The sequence below is a fragment of the Bos taurus genome, chromosome 9 (genome assembly GCF_002263795.3).
Source record: "Bos taurus isolate L1 Dominette 01449 registration number 42190680 breed Hereford chromosome 9, ARS-UCD2.0, whole genome shotgun sequence".
NCBI classification, from domain to species: Eukaryota; Metazoa; Chordata; class Mammalia; order Artiodactyla; family Bovidae; genus Bos; species Bos taurus.
Window position 1 is genome coordinate 68,248,990 of NC_037336.1, and position 18,331 is coordinate 68,267,320.

The 18,331-nt window shown below is 39.3% G+C and overlaps 1 protein-coding gene across 11 annotated transcripts in view; it reads left to right on the forward strand.

Moving 5' to 3' along the window:
* L3MBTL3 (L3MBTL histone methyl-lysine binding protein 3) overlaps positions 1 to 18,331 on the forward strand; it is a 104,806-nt gene that overhangs the window by 67,151 nt on the left and 19,324 nt on the right. For all 11 annotated transcript variants that reach the window (XM_015472852.3, XM_059889713.1, XM_005210918.5 and 8 more), the window contains one exon: positions 7,571 to 7,720. In XM_015472852.3, coding sequence (XP_015328338.2) covers positions 7,571 to 7,720 — 150 coding nt within the window. The remainder of the gene's footprint in view (positions 1 to 7,570; positions 7,721 to 18,331) is intronic.

The following is an 18,331-nucleotide window of genomic DNA, read 5'->3' on the forward strand; positions in this document are numbered from 1 at the left end:
TCAGTGTGTTCCAGGGTAAAAATCTGCATGTAGACAGGATCATGATTCCACTTGCAAATATCCATTTAAAAATCCTTTTCATGGCTTATATGACTCCAAGCCAAAAGCAGTATGATTAAGGGGAGATAAAAATACTGTATCATAGGAGTGATTCAGTATTGGCCAGTGAAGGCAGCTGGATTACTTTCAGGCATTACAGTAGTATCTCTCCTACCCTCCCCATCCCTGTGTGGGTATGTTCCAAGATCCCCCATGGATGCCTGAAACCTGGGATAGTACTGAACCCTATATATATCATGTTTTATCCTATTCATACATACCTATGATACAGTTTGACTTATAAATCACGCACAGTAAGAGATTGGCAACAGTAATATTAAAATAGAACAGTTATAAATAATGTACTGTAATACAAGTTATGTGAATGTGGTCTCTCTAAAGTCGTATTGTACCCATTTTGTTACACACTGTGGCCCTCGCTTTCGCAGTCTGAGGTGTGACAGGAGAACTAGGACAAATTTCTTTTTCCTCACAATTTGACAGAAGATTCATTTTCACTGTAGAGATGATTTCCCCGTGAAGTTGAGCGTTGTCACCTGTTCACCTAAAGGAAGCACTTTACGGGCACCTGAAGCGCCAGCATCACCACTGTTGTGCTTTGGGGCTCTTGTTAATTACAGCAAGGATGACTGAACACAGGCACTGTGATACCTTGCCAGTGGATCTGGGAACCGAGGAGGCTACTAGGTCACTAACAGGCTGGATGCACTGGACTGAGGGGTGGTTTGCTTCTCACAGGGCCAGAGTGGGACACTGTGAGATTTCATCATGCTGCTCAGAATGGTGCACAGTTTAAAATTTATTGTTTATTTCTGGAATTTTTCATTTAACATATTCATACTTAGATTGACCTCAGATAAGTGAAACCATAGAAAGCAAAACCATGGATAAGGAGTGACTATGGTATATAATAGAGAAGGCAATGGCACCCCACTTCAGTACTCTTGCCTGGAAAATCCCATGGACGGAGGAGCCTGGTAGGCTGCAGTCCATGGGGTCGCTAAGAGTCGGGCATGACTGAGCGACTGCACTTTCACTTTTCACTTTCATGCGTTGGAGAAGGAAATGGCAAACCACTCCAGTATTCTTGCGTGGAGAATCCCAGGGACAGAGGAGCCTGGTGGGTTGCTGTCTGTGGGATTGCACAGAGTCAGACACAACTGAAGCAACTTAGCAGCAGCAGCAGCAGCATGGTATATAAATCCAAATAACTCATTAGTATGCCAGACTTCTTTATATATCTATAAATTCTTTCATTCAGTAAATATTTTTGAGCAGTAGGGTTTTTCTTTTTTTTCCTAGTAGCATGTATTGGATAACCTTCAAGTGACCCTATAATATTGGACTATTATTTTCTTCATTTTTTTGGTGAAGCCACCATGATACTGTAGAGGTCTCTCTAACTTGCCTAATTGACAGCTGGTGAGGAAGGAGCCAGGAATAGCACCCAGTCTAACTGTGCCCTTGACCACTCCCCTGTCACTGAGAATCCGGGCATGGCTTTCCAAATAAGTCACAGATCTAGTCTTTAAAGAACTCAGGGACTAATGAAACTATAAAAACTCAATTTAATTGAAATATGAGATACAAAGTAATAACTAATATTGAAACTTTGACATGTGTACCTTTCTGCTTTACAACCCTAAGATGTTCTTTGAACCAAAGGCAGTTTGTTCAAATTATGAAGGAAAAGATTAAAGAAATCTTACAAATGGGTGAATATTGACATTATGTTGTGTGGTACAATCAAAAATTTACGAAGAATTTTCCTTTTGGTCTTCTGGGAAGAAAATCCACCTTAGAGCAATGTCTGTAATCTCTTCAGGGGTGTGGTAGGTCTGAGCAGAGAGGTTTGCCTTTCACAGCAAGGTCTGTGCCTACAGTCCTGTCCCCTGCTTGATGGCACCAGCCACTCATTAAGACCACCTTTCCCCAGAAGGGTTGTGGACCTCAGAGGTGGTCTAGCTACCTCCATTTCACAGACTTTCAGTGATTGTCTCTGCAGTGTTTTTCACAGATGCAGTGTTGTATTTGCTAAGTGAGGGGAGAAATTATAAGGAGAATCATATAAGATGTTATGGAGAAATGTGGTTAAAAAAAAAATCTTTCCGTATAATTGAAGCCATATGGAGAATGACGTATTGTTTGGGGGGATGAAAGAGGAAGAAGTAGACATCGCAGCTTATAAGACATGCATTGATACAGAAGTGTTCATTTCCTTGTCACCTATCAGACATAGCCGGCAGGTCTGTGCATAGTTTGGGACAGGAATGCAATCCAGAGGAGCAGCAGACAGTGTCAACTCCTGCCTGTGTCGTGGCTTCCCATTTTCTCAGCCCACTCCACTGGCTTTTCTTGGTCTCCCTGAATATGCTGTTCTCTTCATAGCACTTACTGCTCTTTATCTGGCGGAACATTAACCCTTAGTAACCACAGTATGTTTACCATTTCCTTACTAGACTTACGGAAGAGCTGCTGCATCATGAATATTCTTTGACAGGTTCATTTCACTGGCGCTTATTTTTGTCCTTGCCAAGAATGCTGTGTTTAGGAAAACGTAATGAGAAAATTCTCTCTGGATTAATGTGAGAAATTGCATAAATCAAAACATGCATTCTTTGCTTAGATAACAAAGAAAGTTGCTCTTTTGGCAAGAAGTATCAATTTTATGAATATGTAAGCACAAGCCTATGTTTTGACTAGGAAGTGTTGTTAGCGTCTCCAAAAATTACAGTAGTTGAATTTGATCTAAGAAGTGTTGGAAATACAAATGTGTTCTCAACAATGAAATTTAAGAATGTGCTGTTTTTAAATGTGGCGATATAAATGATGAGTGAGCGAGTTGGATGTGGACATGGTGTTCCCATTTCTAGAGATGCTCAGAAGCCAGATGATAATTCTGTCTCTAGCAATGGCAACCTTCTCCAGTACTCTTGCCTGGAGGATCCCTTGGACAGAGGAGCCTGGTGGGCTACAGTCCATGGGGTTGCAAGAGTCGGATACGACTGAGCAACTGACACACACAGTGTTCCCATTTCTAGAGATGCTCAGATGACAATTCTGTCTCTAGCAAGGCAGTATTAATATTGGCTGTGTCATGGTGTATCCCTTTCTTGATTCACTCATTTGGCTTACTGAGAGGGCATAATGAGGAGAGATTAAAAGAAAACTAAAGTTATATAAAACTGAATATTTTGCATATCTAATGTCTTCAGAAGTGAAGTAAATCTTCCCTATGTAAGATTTTATCTCAGTAAAATTAAACAGGAAAAGAAAAAAAAGAAATAGTACTTCCTACAACCTCTAAAGGATATTTATAAAGTCCCTGGAGAGTTTTTAAAAATTAATAACTCTGGACATACACCTGCAAACCACAGTCATCATTTTAATTCAAGATTCAGTCCACTCGTGGAACAAACATTTATTGAGTGCCTGCTGTGTGCAGATACTGGGCTAGGTGATGGGCTCTACAGAGAAGGCCTTACTTCTAAGGAGGCCAGCATGGTATAAACAGGGATTTGGAGACGCATGAATGAGTAGTGCTCAGAATTACCACCTTTTCCTGAGGGAAGCAGTGAGCCTCCATACGCAAGGCATGTTATGGAGTTTTTAATGCTGTTGTTTATTTTTGCTGATGGCCTTTTACCCAGTAGGGGTTAAGTGTTCCTCTTCTTCTCCTTTTAAAATAATAATCCTAGGCAGACTTTTTTTTGTGTGTGACTTCCTAGGTGCCAGGCTCTGTTTTAGGACTTAGATCTGTTATCTCGTTTTATTCTCTCAGCAGCTTTATAAAGCTGGTACTACTATAATCTCTGTTTCATAGAAGTGGGAACAGAGATTTAGAATGCTTGAGAAAAGTACCCAAGATCAGAGGGTGGCAGACCCAGGATTCAGCCTAGGCTCTTAAGGTACTAAAGCCCCTACTCTTAACCGCTAGACTCTCATGCAAACCACAGTAGCTGGATAGAACTTGTATTTTATAGATTCCTGTCTTGACAGAGAGTGAGAATGAGCATGTGAGCACTTAGGAAATGGAAGATATCATCCAGTTGTTTAAATAAATGTATTTACAACTAAAAAGGTTGTAAAGGTGGCAGTGGAAGGCGGTGAACAAGGCCGTTTTTTCCACCTTTCCTAATACACTGGACAGTCATTCCAAGGAAAAACTGCCTCCTTACAGGGGCCAGTGGGACAAGAATTTATATATGTATATAGCAGGTATGGAATGATTTGCTAATAGAACAGAGTTCACCCTAATAAAGTCCTCATAGTAAAGAGCTGTGTAATCCTGTGTGAATCTGTTCCCCTGATGTCTGGGGAACTGTGTAACAGCAGAGTTGTGTGTACATGTATAATTGCATGTGCCCATTACTGTTTGTAAGTGTACCTGTTGTTGTGCCATGGGCCAAGCCGTACTTACGTTTGTTATTAGAAACCTAATAGACAAGAAATATGAAAATGATTATAAGCCTAGTGAAACCCACTTTTCCCAGAGAAATTTGATCAGCACTTCTGTGTTTATAAAATCATTAAAACTGCATATGAATTTTATAAACTTAAAAATGAGGAAATTGGCCCAGAAAGGTTAAGTACTGCTTCAGTTCATATTTAACCTTTCTGAGCTTCCTTGGCAGTGCGGTAATAAAGAATCTTGCCTGCCATTGCAGGAGATGCAAGAGATGCAGGTTCGATCCCTGGGTCTGGAAGATCCCCTGGAGGAGGAAATGGCAACCCACTCCAGTATTCTTGCCTGGGAAATCCCATGGACAGAGGAACCTGGTGGACTACAGTCCATGGGGTCGCAAAGAGTTGGCGTGACTGAGCATTCACACACAGTTCATAGCTTCATGGCAGCAGCATCTTGCTAAGAGGTGGTACTCTCAGGTTTAATTGTCATGGATTAGGATAAAGAAATAATTCAATATTGCAAGGTACTTTTTGCTCCTGTAGGAGACAGCTGGAGTTCATATGCTAATGGGATGATACTAAGCAAGTTCCCTTTTTTAAAGCCTCAGTCTCTGCATTAGCGTTAGAATAAGAATGATTTTCCAGTTTTGTGGGAGTTAGATGACATCATGCCAGTAAAGCAGAATACCCTGGGTAACACACTCCATCTGTGTAATGTTTGTTGTCATGCTCTTCATTTTACAAGTGTCTTGTAAAACAGAGTCTTCCAAGTTTGTTTGCTCACTGTGGACAGAGCTGCAGAGCACATTTAGAGCCCGGTTCTTGATTTCCGTCTGGGGCATTGCCCATCCCTCTGTGCACACTTCATTTGCATTCTGTGCCTTTTTATTTTTTAAATCACCTCCCACTATGGGAACCAGCTGGTATCCCTTTCTGTCCTAGAGTAGTTGTAAGAACTGGAGATGTTTAAACCCATTTGATTTTTCTCATGGTTCAGAAGAAGAGAAGGCTTAGCATAATATGTATAGCCGATCAGCACAGGGTTGTGTTGGTTGATCATCCTGGCCCAATAGTGTGTCTTTGTTCAGAAGGCTGTGATTGTTTCCCTGCTTCAAAATGAGAGTTTGAAATTTCCCTCTGGCCCTAGCAACCGAGATAAGGGGGATATTTAGGTGCCAAGTCTCATTCTGCAGCCTTGCCTCTCTGAGCTACCCGTGTTTACATATGGTGGTCTAGAGAGACATCCTCTTCCTTCACGTAATCAACAAACAGGAAGAGGCAGCCTTTGGGGAGCTTCTAAACTACAGCTATTCACTGTAGTGAGTAGGTGGGAACCCAGCCATCTGAAAACCCGGGAATCTTCCCTGTGTTAGAGTGCGGTGGAAATCAGCACCCTCATTTTCTTTTCTTTCTTCAAAATGAACATGCAGACAGTTTTCAATAATTGTAAAGCCAGGTGTTTAACAGTGAGTCAAACATTTGATGGTTGTGATATTCTAGGAAGAGCAACATATGTGTCAAAAGAAATTAATTTAAAAAAATTATATTCGTATTTTTTTTCCTGCCACTTTTTTCCTGATAGCCACTCAATTGTGTTCGACTCTTTGTGATCCATGGCCTGTAGGCCATCAGGCTCCTCTGTCCATGGGATTCTCCAGGCAGGAGTACTGAGGTGGGCAGCCATTTACTTCTCCAGGGATCTTCCCAACCCAGAGATTGAACCCAGGTCTCCTGCATGGCAGGCATATCCTTTACCTTCTAAGCCACCAAGTAGATAATTTGCAATAGGGTATATACACAATATGAGAAAGAAAGAACAAAATCAAACTTGACTGTGATCTGAGAGTTGGTTAGTGTATTTCCTTTATCAGAAAGAAAAAATCAAGAGTAAGAAGAGATAGTTGTGTTTTTTATCCTTTTTGTTTTCAGGGGAAGGGAGTTCATTAAAGATGAATTTGGTTTTAACCAAGTTTATTATAAGACATAGCAGTATAAAGTAACGTATAAGTAAAGAAAATAAAGATGTACTTTTACTTACAAGTTACCTGTGATAAATTTTGTAGACCATTTGCAGAATTACTTTGGGAGCCTGTGCACACTCTTCTCTTCTCCCAGGAGGATGTGTCAGATTCTCTTGGTAGAGGGCAGAAAGGCAGTGTTTAAGAATTTTCCCCAAATATTACCTAATCTGAGGAAAAGAATATGCAGGACACTAGCATAATTTACCTAACTCCACATCATTTCCAGATTTCAGGAGGTTTCCTAAAAACCAAGGGCCAAGATAGGCAGTTAGTCGGAGTGGTTGATTCTATATCAAGATACAGAAGCTGCCAGTTGTTCTGGAGTTGGAAGGTTGAGGCCCAGGCACAGGAGTGTCCTGACTTCATGCTGAATGAACAGTTAGTGACCCAGATTCCCTTTGCTTGGATGACAGGAATGATCCCCAGATGGAATCTGAGAGACCAACCCAGTGGTCACCAGTGGAAGGGAAGGGAGCTAGATGGGTCATTATCCAAGTTGCCTTCTTGTCCTTTTTCATATCAGGAACAGGATTAGCTACAGGATGATGTTTTTTTCTGAGCAATCATGAATGCATATGGGCCTGGAGACAGGAAATGGGGGAGCCTCCTTCCTTTAGAGGGCAGCAGCTGTCACAAAGGAAATTAAACAGTTTGTGATGACCCAGGGCCTGGAGATCACTTTGGGAAGCAGGTCTGCTCTGTCTGTCAATCATCTGTCTCTCTCCCACCTCAGTCATCAACCCTCCTATGTTAAGCATTTCTCTCTTGGGCTGATTGTTCACAGACTTACACACAGGCCCTGCCCTTGGACAACACAAGAGGGAATCCTTTGCTGACCATTACTCACTTCCAGAGATTGCAGGAGATTGTATTTAAAAATTTAGGGCAAAGACATATTTTTTTATCAGAATATACTTAAATTATGTTTTAAAGGTAAAAATTTTTTGCTATATGTTTAATCTATGTAACTATGTATTCAGTTAAATTTTTGCATTTTACATTTTGTAGCTTGTTGTCTTAATTGGAAGAAGTAATTATGGTCTAATAGGAGTCTTCTCTTTTTTCGATTTGTAACGTTTTAGTGCTGCCAACTGTCCCTATTCAGAAATCAATTTGAATAAAGACCGAATTTTCCCAGATCGTTTAAGTGGTGAAATGCCTCCAGCTAGTCCATCATTTCCAAGAAGTAAAAGAGCCGACACAAATGAAATCTCTTCGTCTCCTGAAACCAGGTAATTAAAGTGGTAATATTAGTGTTACTCAGAGGTAACTGTGGTTGAAAGACATTTTTTTCCTTAAGGTGTTTTGTGTTCTATGGTGATGTCTTCTAGTACATTACTGAAAATGCCCCTGATTTAATGTGAAATAATGGTGGGGGTCAATACTTGGATTGAAAAAAATTTAGGCAAATTTTTTATAAAAGTATATGCACATCGGGCAAGATTTCTCTTGTTCATCTTTTAGCTGAACTTGCTTAATATTAGAAGTTTGGACATCCCAGTCATTGTATTTCCTGATAATTCATATTTCTCAATGAACTGATCCATATTTATATAAGATCATCCTCTGTAAAGAAGATGATCGATACCCTGTGAAGAATGGACTTTCTTTTTAGTGTTCGTTATACGCCACATGCTTGTATCTACATTGTTTCATTTAATTATTAGCGTATTCGTTGTACAGTGTGCTCAGTCATTTGGTTTTGATTTCACTTGTAGAGTTAAGCTGGAACGTTTTAACCTCTATGGATTATTCAGTAAAGAACCAAGTTTTGTTTGATGTATCTTTAAGTAAATGGCCTCTGTCCTTGCATTGACTGAAGATACTACAAAAGAAAACAGTAATAGAAAGATGATCCTTCACACTTATGTTTGGGGACTTTTCTTTTATGGGGAGTCTTTAAAATCTAAGGCAATGTAGTTATTTGATTATCTTAATATTTGGTAGCTCACGAATGTCCCAAGTGAACATTTGAATTAATTAGTTTGATTCTTAGTTCACAGCAATGTTGTCGAAGCAGTGGCATTTAAAGTATCAGTATCCTCATAGAAAAGCAGTTTTGCCCTATGGATGAAGGAGAGTTATAATCTCTTTAATTAGAAAGAACAGTGATGATTTATTCTTAATCCTTAAAACCATGACTAATGTAACCTAAACTCATTCACCTAACTCAGAACCCTATAATGAGGGCATATCACTTGAGGAAATTTACTTTAAGACAAATGAAGTACTAATTCACATAGTAGTGATTATAGCAACAGAGTTCATTGACTCACAAGGAGGTAAGGATCCCTAAAGTTTTTATTTCAAAAGCCAAGATATTGTGTACAATTTTAAAAGGATACTCTGAGGTGCTGGCAGTTTGACCTTCAGGCTTTTCACTAACTTTCTGGGCCCTGGGCTGGATAGCTGGACTCAGTTTCCTCACAGCAGAAAGGAAAATGATAACAAAGGAAAGGTTGTTAATAAAGAAGTCTAATCTTATGGCTTGAGAATGGTTGCTTTAAGGTAGAATTAACAGAGTTGAAGTTAGCTGGCTTCTTTGCTGTAAGTGAATCTGTATCAACGTATTTAATATTTTTAAAAAAGTTACTTTTTAAAAGATTTTTATTAGAGTATGCTGCTGCTAAGTCACTTCAGTCGTGTCCGACTCTGTGCCACCCCATAGACGGCAGCCCACCAGGCTCCCCCGTCCCTGGGATTCTCCAGGCAAGAACACTGGAGTGGGTTGCCACTTCCTTCTCCAATGCATGAAAGTGAAAAGTGAAAATGAAAGGGAAGTCGCTCAGTCGTGCCCGACTCTTAGCAACCCCAGGCTCCTCCGTCCATGGGATTTTCCAGGCAAGAGTACTGGAGTGGGGTGCCATCACCTTCTCCTTATTAGAGAATAGTTGATTTAAAATACTGTGTTAGTTTCAGATGTACAGCAAAGTGAATCAGTTAGACATATGTGCATTCCTTTTTAGCTTCTTTTCCCATATCAGCCATTACAGAGTAGAGTCCCCGTGTTATACAGTAGATCCTTATTAGTTATTTGTTTTATACATGGTAGTGTGTATAGCAAACATGACATTTTTTGATCACTGATTCTTTTACCTGATCTTAAGAATGGTAAGGTGTACAAAGCTCTGAGAACAGTGAGTAATAAGTAATCAGTCCTCAATAAATGTTAGTTTTTATTAGTTTTGTTGCAAGAGGAATAGTTTGCTTATTTGTTTCTTTTATTCCAGAGAAGCAAAGTAAGGCCGGCACATTTTTTAAATATATACATATATCTAGGTTAAGGAGAAGGCAGTGGCACCCCACTCCAGTACTCTTGCCTGGAAAATCCCACGGACGGAGGAGCCTGGTGCGCTGCAGTCCATGGGGTCGCTAGGAGTCGGACACGACTGACGACTTCACTTTCACTTTTCACTTTCATGCACTGGAGAAGGAAATGGCAACCCACTCCAGTGTTCTTGCCTGGAGAATCCTAGGGATGGGGGAGCCTGGTGGGCTGCCGTCTATGGGGTCGGACACGAATGACTCGACTTAGCAGCAGCAGCAGCAGGTTAAACTTTGAGTAGAACACTCAAACAAGATGATTCTCATGATGTCAGATAATGTTCTCTCCTCTTTTCTCAAAATTGTTGCTCACGTGGATGGAGTTCCAAGTCAGGTTTTAACACATTTTATTTGCGTCCTTCATAATAATTTTCAAAACATTGGTCCACCAGACTGTATTTTTTTTTAATTTTATTTTATTTTTAAACTTTACAATAGTGTATTAGTTTTGCCAAATATCGAAATGAATCCAGACTGTATTTTTTTAAAAAGGCATTTGGCACAGCAAGGGACAGCTAGCACTCCCAGAAGCAGACCTTGAGACAAAGATTTGATTGCAGGTGGTTTATTTAAGAGGTGAGGAAAGCGCCAGTGGGGGAGTAGGGAGGTGAGGCCACGAAGGGAAAACAGCTGGTAAAGCTTCACTGTCACACCAGCTACCACTGTAAACAGCAGGAGCACAGTCCTGCTGGGGCCTCTCTGGGAGACTGTGTAAAACACACCTCTCAGGTTTTCCCACCATAGGGATGAACACGCTCAACTGTTTTAAACACTTGGAAAGGAATTATCCTTCAATTAAAAACATGAATAAAGTGGAAAAAACAAACACGAGAGTTCCCTTTGGTCACAGAGCGAGGCTGCCAGGGTGGAAGGATGAGCGAATGCCCCAGCATGTCCCCTGCCACACCGCAGGTAGAGCTGCCAGAACCCGGGTAATCCTTGGGAAGGCAGAGCAAGTGAGACAGGTGGGCACAGTGGGTGGCCAGGGGACGTGGTCTAGGCACGGCTGACAGTGTCTGCTGCACCAGCCGAGGCACCCATTTCAAGTGCCAGCTGGGCACCAGAATGAAGTATGCTGGCATTGCTTTTGATCCAGAAGCAGAAATAATAAGGCCAGATAAATGAAAAATTTGAGGACTACCTATGTCTTTTTCATACCAGAAAAAGTATTTTAAGGGCCAGTTCATAGGCCAGCTACTCAAAATATACCCATGGACCACTGGTGTTCCTTATCTATGCTTCACAGGCCTGACTCCATATCTGATCCCCTGACATCTCTAATATTCAGATTAGGGGCCCAGCCAGCCAGAACCTTTCAGTCTGGAGCCCAGGAGCCTACATTTTAAAAGTTCATTTGGGAATATATCTCCCTGCTTAAAAATTTCAGTGACATCTCTTTACTCTTGGAATTAAAGGCCTAATTCTGAAAGTAGCCTGCAAAACCAGTGTTATCTGGTATCTGCTGAACTCTCCAGCTTTTTACCGATCAGGTCGTTTTTAAACAATGCTTCAGCCGTCTTGGTCCTCAAACCTTTTCTCTCTGCCTTGAACCCTTGTCTCTAACCTGTCCTAGTGAGTCTCACCTCATGGGCTTCAGGGTAGCTCCCATTTCCCCAGGGAGGCTTCATCCTTTCCTGCAGACCCTGGGTCAGGTTCCTCATCACTTGCTTTTGTGTTACACATGCCCAAACTGTTGATGGTTCTCTGTAAATACTTCCTCTGAGTCTGTGTGCTTGTCTCATTGGTAAGCTCCACAAGGGCAGAGGCCACATCTTCTCTGATTCTTAGATGCCCTCAGTGCCAAGTATACTACCCGACACTCGGTGAGGCTGGAAGGCCGCCATGAGTCATCCACTAACCTTCAGAGGAGACCTACCAGTCATGTCGCCCAAGAGGCCACCTCTGTGTAGCCTTTTTGTAGCCTTTTTTTTGTTCCAGCAACACTTCTTACTTTTTAAACTTTGTACAATCCCCACACCAGATATCGAAGAGGTGATTATTAAATGATGAGATAAAGCCCCCAAACACATACCTGTGCTTTTATAAATGTTTCCCAAACTGTTGTTTGCCTTCCTCCCTCCATAGAAAACCATACCATACAAATGACAACATTTGTATGACGCAATGAGAAAGTGGTTGGGACTGCCTCTGGGTGACTAGACAGGGGCCGTGTTTACTGACAGGACCACCGGCAACAATATCTCAGAACTCTTGTACCTGAGCGTCAGGGCATCCTGGCTGGGAAGCTCTGCTCCACGTTAAGAGGGCTCTGCCTTGAGTACTTTTGTAGGTGTACTGAATGTTTGGGTCTGTTTTCTTTACAGAGACTTGTCAAATGGGTGGTCAGCTAATGAATGAGTTGCCAGTGTGTATATAGATAGAAATATGAGATTGTAATGCTTTCCCAGTTATCCGTTCATTCATCACATGCATAAGGAGTGTCAGTATTGTGTCTGGAGCTTTCAATGAGATGTTTTCCTTGGGAGATCAGCAGCTCATCTCTGCCCTCACTGCCCTCCTGGCAGCAGATGGTAAGGGTCTGCCAGTCGGTGGAGGTTTCTGGGGACCAGTAACCTTACATCTCTATATGTCTGCAGCTGAGTAAGAGAACGTGTTTCTCTATATATCTGAATAAAAGCTTTCAAAGTTCTAAACTTTGTTTTGCATCAGAAATATCAGATGCTTGTTAAAATGCAACCCTTAAGGTACCATCTCCAGAGATACTGACTCAGAACATGTAAGCTGCATCCCAGTTCATTTTTAACAGGCACCCCCAGGTGATGGAAGCAAGTGATCTATAACCCAGACGTTGTGAATCATTACTGAATATAAAGACCCTTCTCCAGAGTAATAGTTCATGATGTGTTACCAAACAAAGAACATCAGCATCTGTCTGATGTAGTCTTATTCTCCTGAATATATTCTATAGTGGCTTGTCATTGTGTTTCTAAATTAGGTGCTATGTCTGTTTAAAATCACATTATGTTTTAAGGTCCTGTGTTGTTTAAGCCCGCTTAGAGATAACCATAGAAACATAATAAAGCCTTTTAAAAATACCTGCAAATGCTTATATTAACTTGCGAGGCAAATGTCCATTACTAACCTATATCCAAAGAAAAAATTCAAGTCAATCTTATATAGGCCATTAAAACAGCTTTTCGAGTTGTAGATCCAGTGTTTCTACTTTGAGAATTATGTGGAACAGTTACAGGAGTTGCAGCTTCAATCTGATTTACATAGTTAGGATGAATCAGATTTGCCCATCTGTACCCAAAAGAAGGGCTTTATGAAACAGATGGGAATACAAACTAACATAAAATATGAAACTGTAAGCATATACATCTCTTTACTTTGCTAAACTGTAAAATCAAGTAGAGTAAAATTAGAGCCAGAAGTTCTAAAAGGTGGCAAAAGTTAATTAGAATTCTTCAGAAGCTTTGTTTTGCTTCCTAAGGTACTCTGGTCATGAGGACTTGGTATTAATGACTCAGAAAGTCCCTTTAATCGGTGGGCATCCCCTGCCTATTGTAAAGCCTCTCCGCCCCCCCACCCCTTTAGTTGATATGCTGCCAGATACGGATTAGGAACTGTGAAACTCTTCAAATATTCCAGTTCTTGGGAATCTGCATCAAATCTATGCAGTAGTTTATGCACGCTAGGGAGGAGCTGGGTTATTAACACACTTCCAATCCAGATGCCAACTGCTGTGACACCAAGGCACCCATTCAGAGTGTAAGGAAAAGATGACTGTGTTATTGCTGATGCATGGGAAGTTGTTAGAACAATATTATAACAGGGTCTTACTTTATCTCCTTGAATAGCACTTATTTTTGACTCAGGAGATGCTTTTATATACACTAGAAAATAACATCTGTTCTCCTTTTCTATGACAGCAGCATGAGAGCAGTGCAGTCCTGCTCTTCTTATGACATGATCTTTATTTCCCAAATCTCACCTTATTGGTTAGGGCTTTTCATCTTATACAAGAATTGATAAATTAATTGAGGAATTCATTTTACTGGGGAGTTTCCTTGGCATCTTGATAACATCCACTATATTTACTTACTCATTATATTCCTTTTTTCACTAACATGTTAGTAGCCTTATTAATTAGGGCTTCCCAGGTGACGCTAGTGGTAAACACCCGCCTGCCGGTGCAGGAGAGGCAAGAAACATGGGTTCAAGCCCTGGGTTGGGCAGATCCCCTGGAACAGGGCATGGCAACCCATTCCAGTATTCTTTCCTGGAGAATGATGTGGACAGAGGAACCTGGCAGGCTACAGTCCATAGGGTCGCAAAGAGTTGGACACAACTGAAGTGACTTAGCGTGCACGCAGCCTTATTAATCAAAATTTTTTATCTGTAGTCATTAGGTAAATAGTAAACTGTGTTGACCTTTCCTGAGCTGTGTTAGGAAAAATGCTGTTAAAACTATTGTTCGTGTATTGTCTCAAAAGGAATTTAATTTTTAAATATCTTTATTCAAATGTTAACTGTAGACATACATGAAAGTTTTATTTGCCACTTTTTTCTAATCCCTTTGAATGTGGCGACCTCCTTGTTTGGACACAATCAGCACAATCTTCTCTTCATTTGTAGGAGGCATTTTGGAGACAATTTCAGGTTCTCTAATTTTAAATTTCCTCTAACATATTACTCTTAAGATTTCCATTTGATTTTTTTTACCTGTTAGTGACCTCAGCCCAAAAACTTTTTTTTCAAAGTGCTGGGGGTATGCAAAGAGACATCCTTTTAATATTCAAATTAGGAAGCTACATTTCTTACAGCTCTCACAACATTCACTGTGTCCCCACTTGTTCCTGGAAGTACAGGTAATTTACAGTTCTAACAAAGCCCCAATGAGGCTAGAGTAAGCTATTCTGGAAGGAGAATGATGGAGTGGTTTTGAGGTATGAGCCAAGCCAAATTCATGCTGGAGTTAGAGAGCTGGCTAAAATCCCTGAATTGAAACAGAATAATTGTTTCATATTTTTTCAGTATTATTTTTAACAGACTGATGACTAATTGAAACATAACTGGCTAGGGATTGTTTTTAAATGAAAAATAAGCTTGAAGAAATCCAGCTGTTTGCATTCAGATGCTATCCTGTTGCTATATATTTACTCTTCTAATGTTTGTTTCACTAATATTTACCACAAAGTCTAATTTGAGTAAGATAGTAAGACATCTAAAGCATGACACATAATTACAGAGGAAAAAAAAAAAAAGGGTGCTGACTCAGAAAGAAAACATTTTTCCATTTGAGTGGATTCCACTGTCTTAATTAAAAGCCTACAGAGTATTCTTCACTAAGATTTTGTGCTTAGTCACTCAGTTCAGTTCAGTTCAGTTGCTCAGTCGTGTCCGACTCTTTGCGACCCCCATAGACAAGAGCCCGCCAGGCTCCTCTGTCCATGGGTATTCTCCTGGCAAGCATATGGAAGTGGGTTGCCATGCCCTCCTCCAGGGGATCTTCCCCATCCAGGGATGGAACCCAGGTCTCCTGCATTGCAGGTAGATTCTTTACTGAGCCACTGGGGAAGCCCTTGAGTAAGATATAAGTAGGAGCATGATAAATGGTAACTTAATATTTAAGAATTACTTACATTTTAGGATACAATTGTTTACTGACATCTGTTTTCTTTATGTAACCTGTTTTTCTCAGGTTTTGAAACAACCTTTAGATAAATGGTTATGAACCAGACTACAGTCAGACTTCCTAGGCTGCTACTTACTAGCTGTGTAAACATGTAACCAAGAGAGGTTTGTCTCTAGAATGGGAATGTAATAACAGCATCTGCCTCACATAGACATTATGAGGATTGAATGATCTAACACAGGTAAAAGCACTTAGGAAAGTGCCCGGAATACAGTAGTCTCCCTTGGGATTTGAGAATTTTTAAGAACCAATTTATTTCAATATTTCTTTAGCCTGAATTGAAATATAATCATAGCTAAATATATATGATTATATAGCTAAATATAATATGATTATATTTCAATTCAGGCTAAAGAAATGTTGAAATAAACTGGTTCTTAAAAATTCTCAAATCCCAAGGGAAACATTTATCATGCTCCTACTTATGTGTCTGGCTGTGCGTTAAGCACTTATTATACATTATTTTGTTGATCCCTCCAAAGCCTGTGAGTTAAAGGATTTATTATCCTTGTTTTACAGAAGATGCAGCTGAGGGTTAGGGAAGTTCAGTAACTTGCTGAAGGTCATATAGGACTAGTAAGTAGCAGAGCTGAAAGTTGAACCGGGTCTATTCACCTTCAAAGACCGTACATGTCACCACTGCTGGGCTGCTTTCTCCACGTTATAATACACACCCTGGGCCTAATCAGCTTGTACTCCCTTCCTAATAGAAATTGTTGGTAGTGAAAAATGGTGATCCAGAGGAGAAGATAAGAATTTTAAAGTAGAGCAAAATCATAATATTAAAGTACAACATAAAAATATTTTGGGTTGTCATTTAAAAAAAAAATCTTCAATAAGCATATCTTGTACTATGTTCCAGAGTGTGTAATAATATTGTCCCAGAGTTTTGACATTCTGATATAAACATGTTTTATTTATAATTGGAAGACGGTATAGCTAGAATAACTTTTTGCTTGGAAAGTTAATATCCTTGATAAAGCGTTTCATTTTTGCATAGAGAAAGAAATTCATAACAGTTCCTATTCAATCAGAATTAGCAATGAAATTTCTAAACTTATGGGTGAGAGAAATACTGGTTGTCCAATTCAGAAAGTGATTTTTAAGTAAAATATAAAACAAGAAAGGATATTAATGAGTCAGATTCTTCATTCCTAACCTTATCAATAAAAGACAGTTGAAAACTTTAATAAGATTATGATACAAGAAGGAAGTTTCCTTTAAGTGTATATAATAGGGATGTGTACTGTATTCTGGAAAAACACAAGGATAAAAAACAAGTAATAATTATTTCTAAGTATAGATTTTGGTGTGTTAAGACCTGGTTCTATACTAGTTCTGAAAATTTGGGATTAACCTCCAAGTTTGAGCGAATGTAACAACAGAACCTTCTTCCAGTGATTGTTATGAAATATCAGACATGTAAAGAACTCAGCCAGTCTTGGTGCATAGTATCTTTCTAAGTATATTAACTTTTCTTATTACTTCTCATTAATACTGTTTCCACATTTCTGTATGTGCTTGATCAGGAGTCTGTTTCCTTAAGGGGCTCTGTTCACCCATCTATTTCATAATACCTGTTCTAATAGACTATTCAGATAGACCCCACACCACCAACCATCTCACTAAAGGAAACATCAGAACCCTAGGGGACTTAATCACTTTTAAGTTTAAGGAGTTAGCAGGCTCAATATATTAATTGGAAGTAAAACATTCAGTAAACCTTTCTTGTAGTGTTCTGTTTTGGTGCAAATAAATATCCATATTTATAGATTCCCAAGTTTATATGGGTTAAGTTTAATGAAATATCATGAGTTTAAAGTAAGGAAAATGAGAACTGAACATGCTTTTGTAATTAAGCAATGTGAATAAGAGCAGAAGGTTTCTTTTTTGCTTCTCTTTGGGGATAGATAATGGCAGATCAGGCGCAAAGAAACTCTTAGGGTCAAACATATTATTTTCCTTTTCTATTTCTGTTTCTTCCTAGAAAATGATTCTTTTCCTACATTTCATAAATCATCCATATTGTATTTGGGCATAAGAATACAAAAGAACTTCCCTCATACTTTGGTCTTTATAGCTTTATTTTAATGAAGTTTACTTTTAGGGAATATATAATATACTTTACTGAAACCACAAAAATAAGCATTAATTATTAGTGGACAATTTCAATCATAAAAAATGAAATATTCAGGAAAATCTAGGACTTAATTTTAGCCTTTGGACTCAGTTTGGGCTTTGGTTTTTGTTTTCTTTTTGGGGTGTTTTATTTGGGGCTTTTTTAACAATATTAATTAAAGCTTTTAGGTAATTATGCTAATTAATTGGGAATTTGTTTCCTTTGACTCAGAAAAATGCCAGTTTTAAGATACATCACTCTAATGTGTGATTGTTTATAACAAGCATTAAGATTAGCTATCCACAGACCATTTTTTTCAGTGGCCACAATAACGGATAAATTTGTGGACTCAAAAACTATTATTTCCAGTTTAATATGAAACAAATGGAGAAGATCACATAAGCTATTTTTAGCATAATGTGATCTTAACATGTAATTATCAATTCTTTTTACATAGAAGACAGTTTTCTGTTATTACTTAATGTCCTTTTTCCAGTTATCATTAATTTTCCTACTTGTTTTCACTGTACCTCTATCTCCCCACTTTCCATGGAGTAAGAGCCTCCAGAGTCATTAATTGATTTTTCGTAGAAAAAAATTTTATTGCATAATAAAAGTGATTCTTTCCATTCTCAAATAAGCAAGTATCCTTCAGCAGTTGTAAAGATTGTTTTCAGTATAAACTAAGCCAGGGAGCTCAGATTCCAATGAAATTTCACGTATCTCTGGAAGTGATCTTTC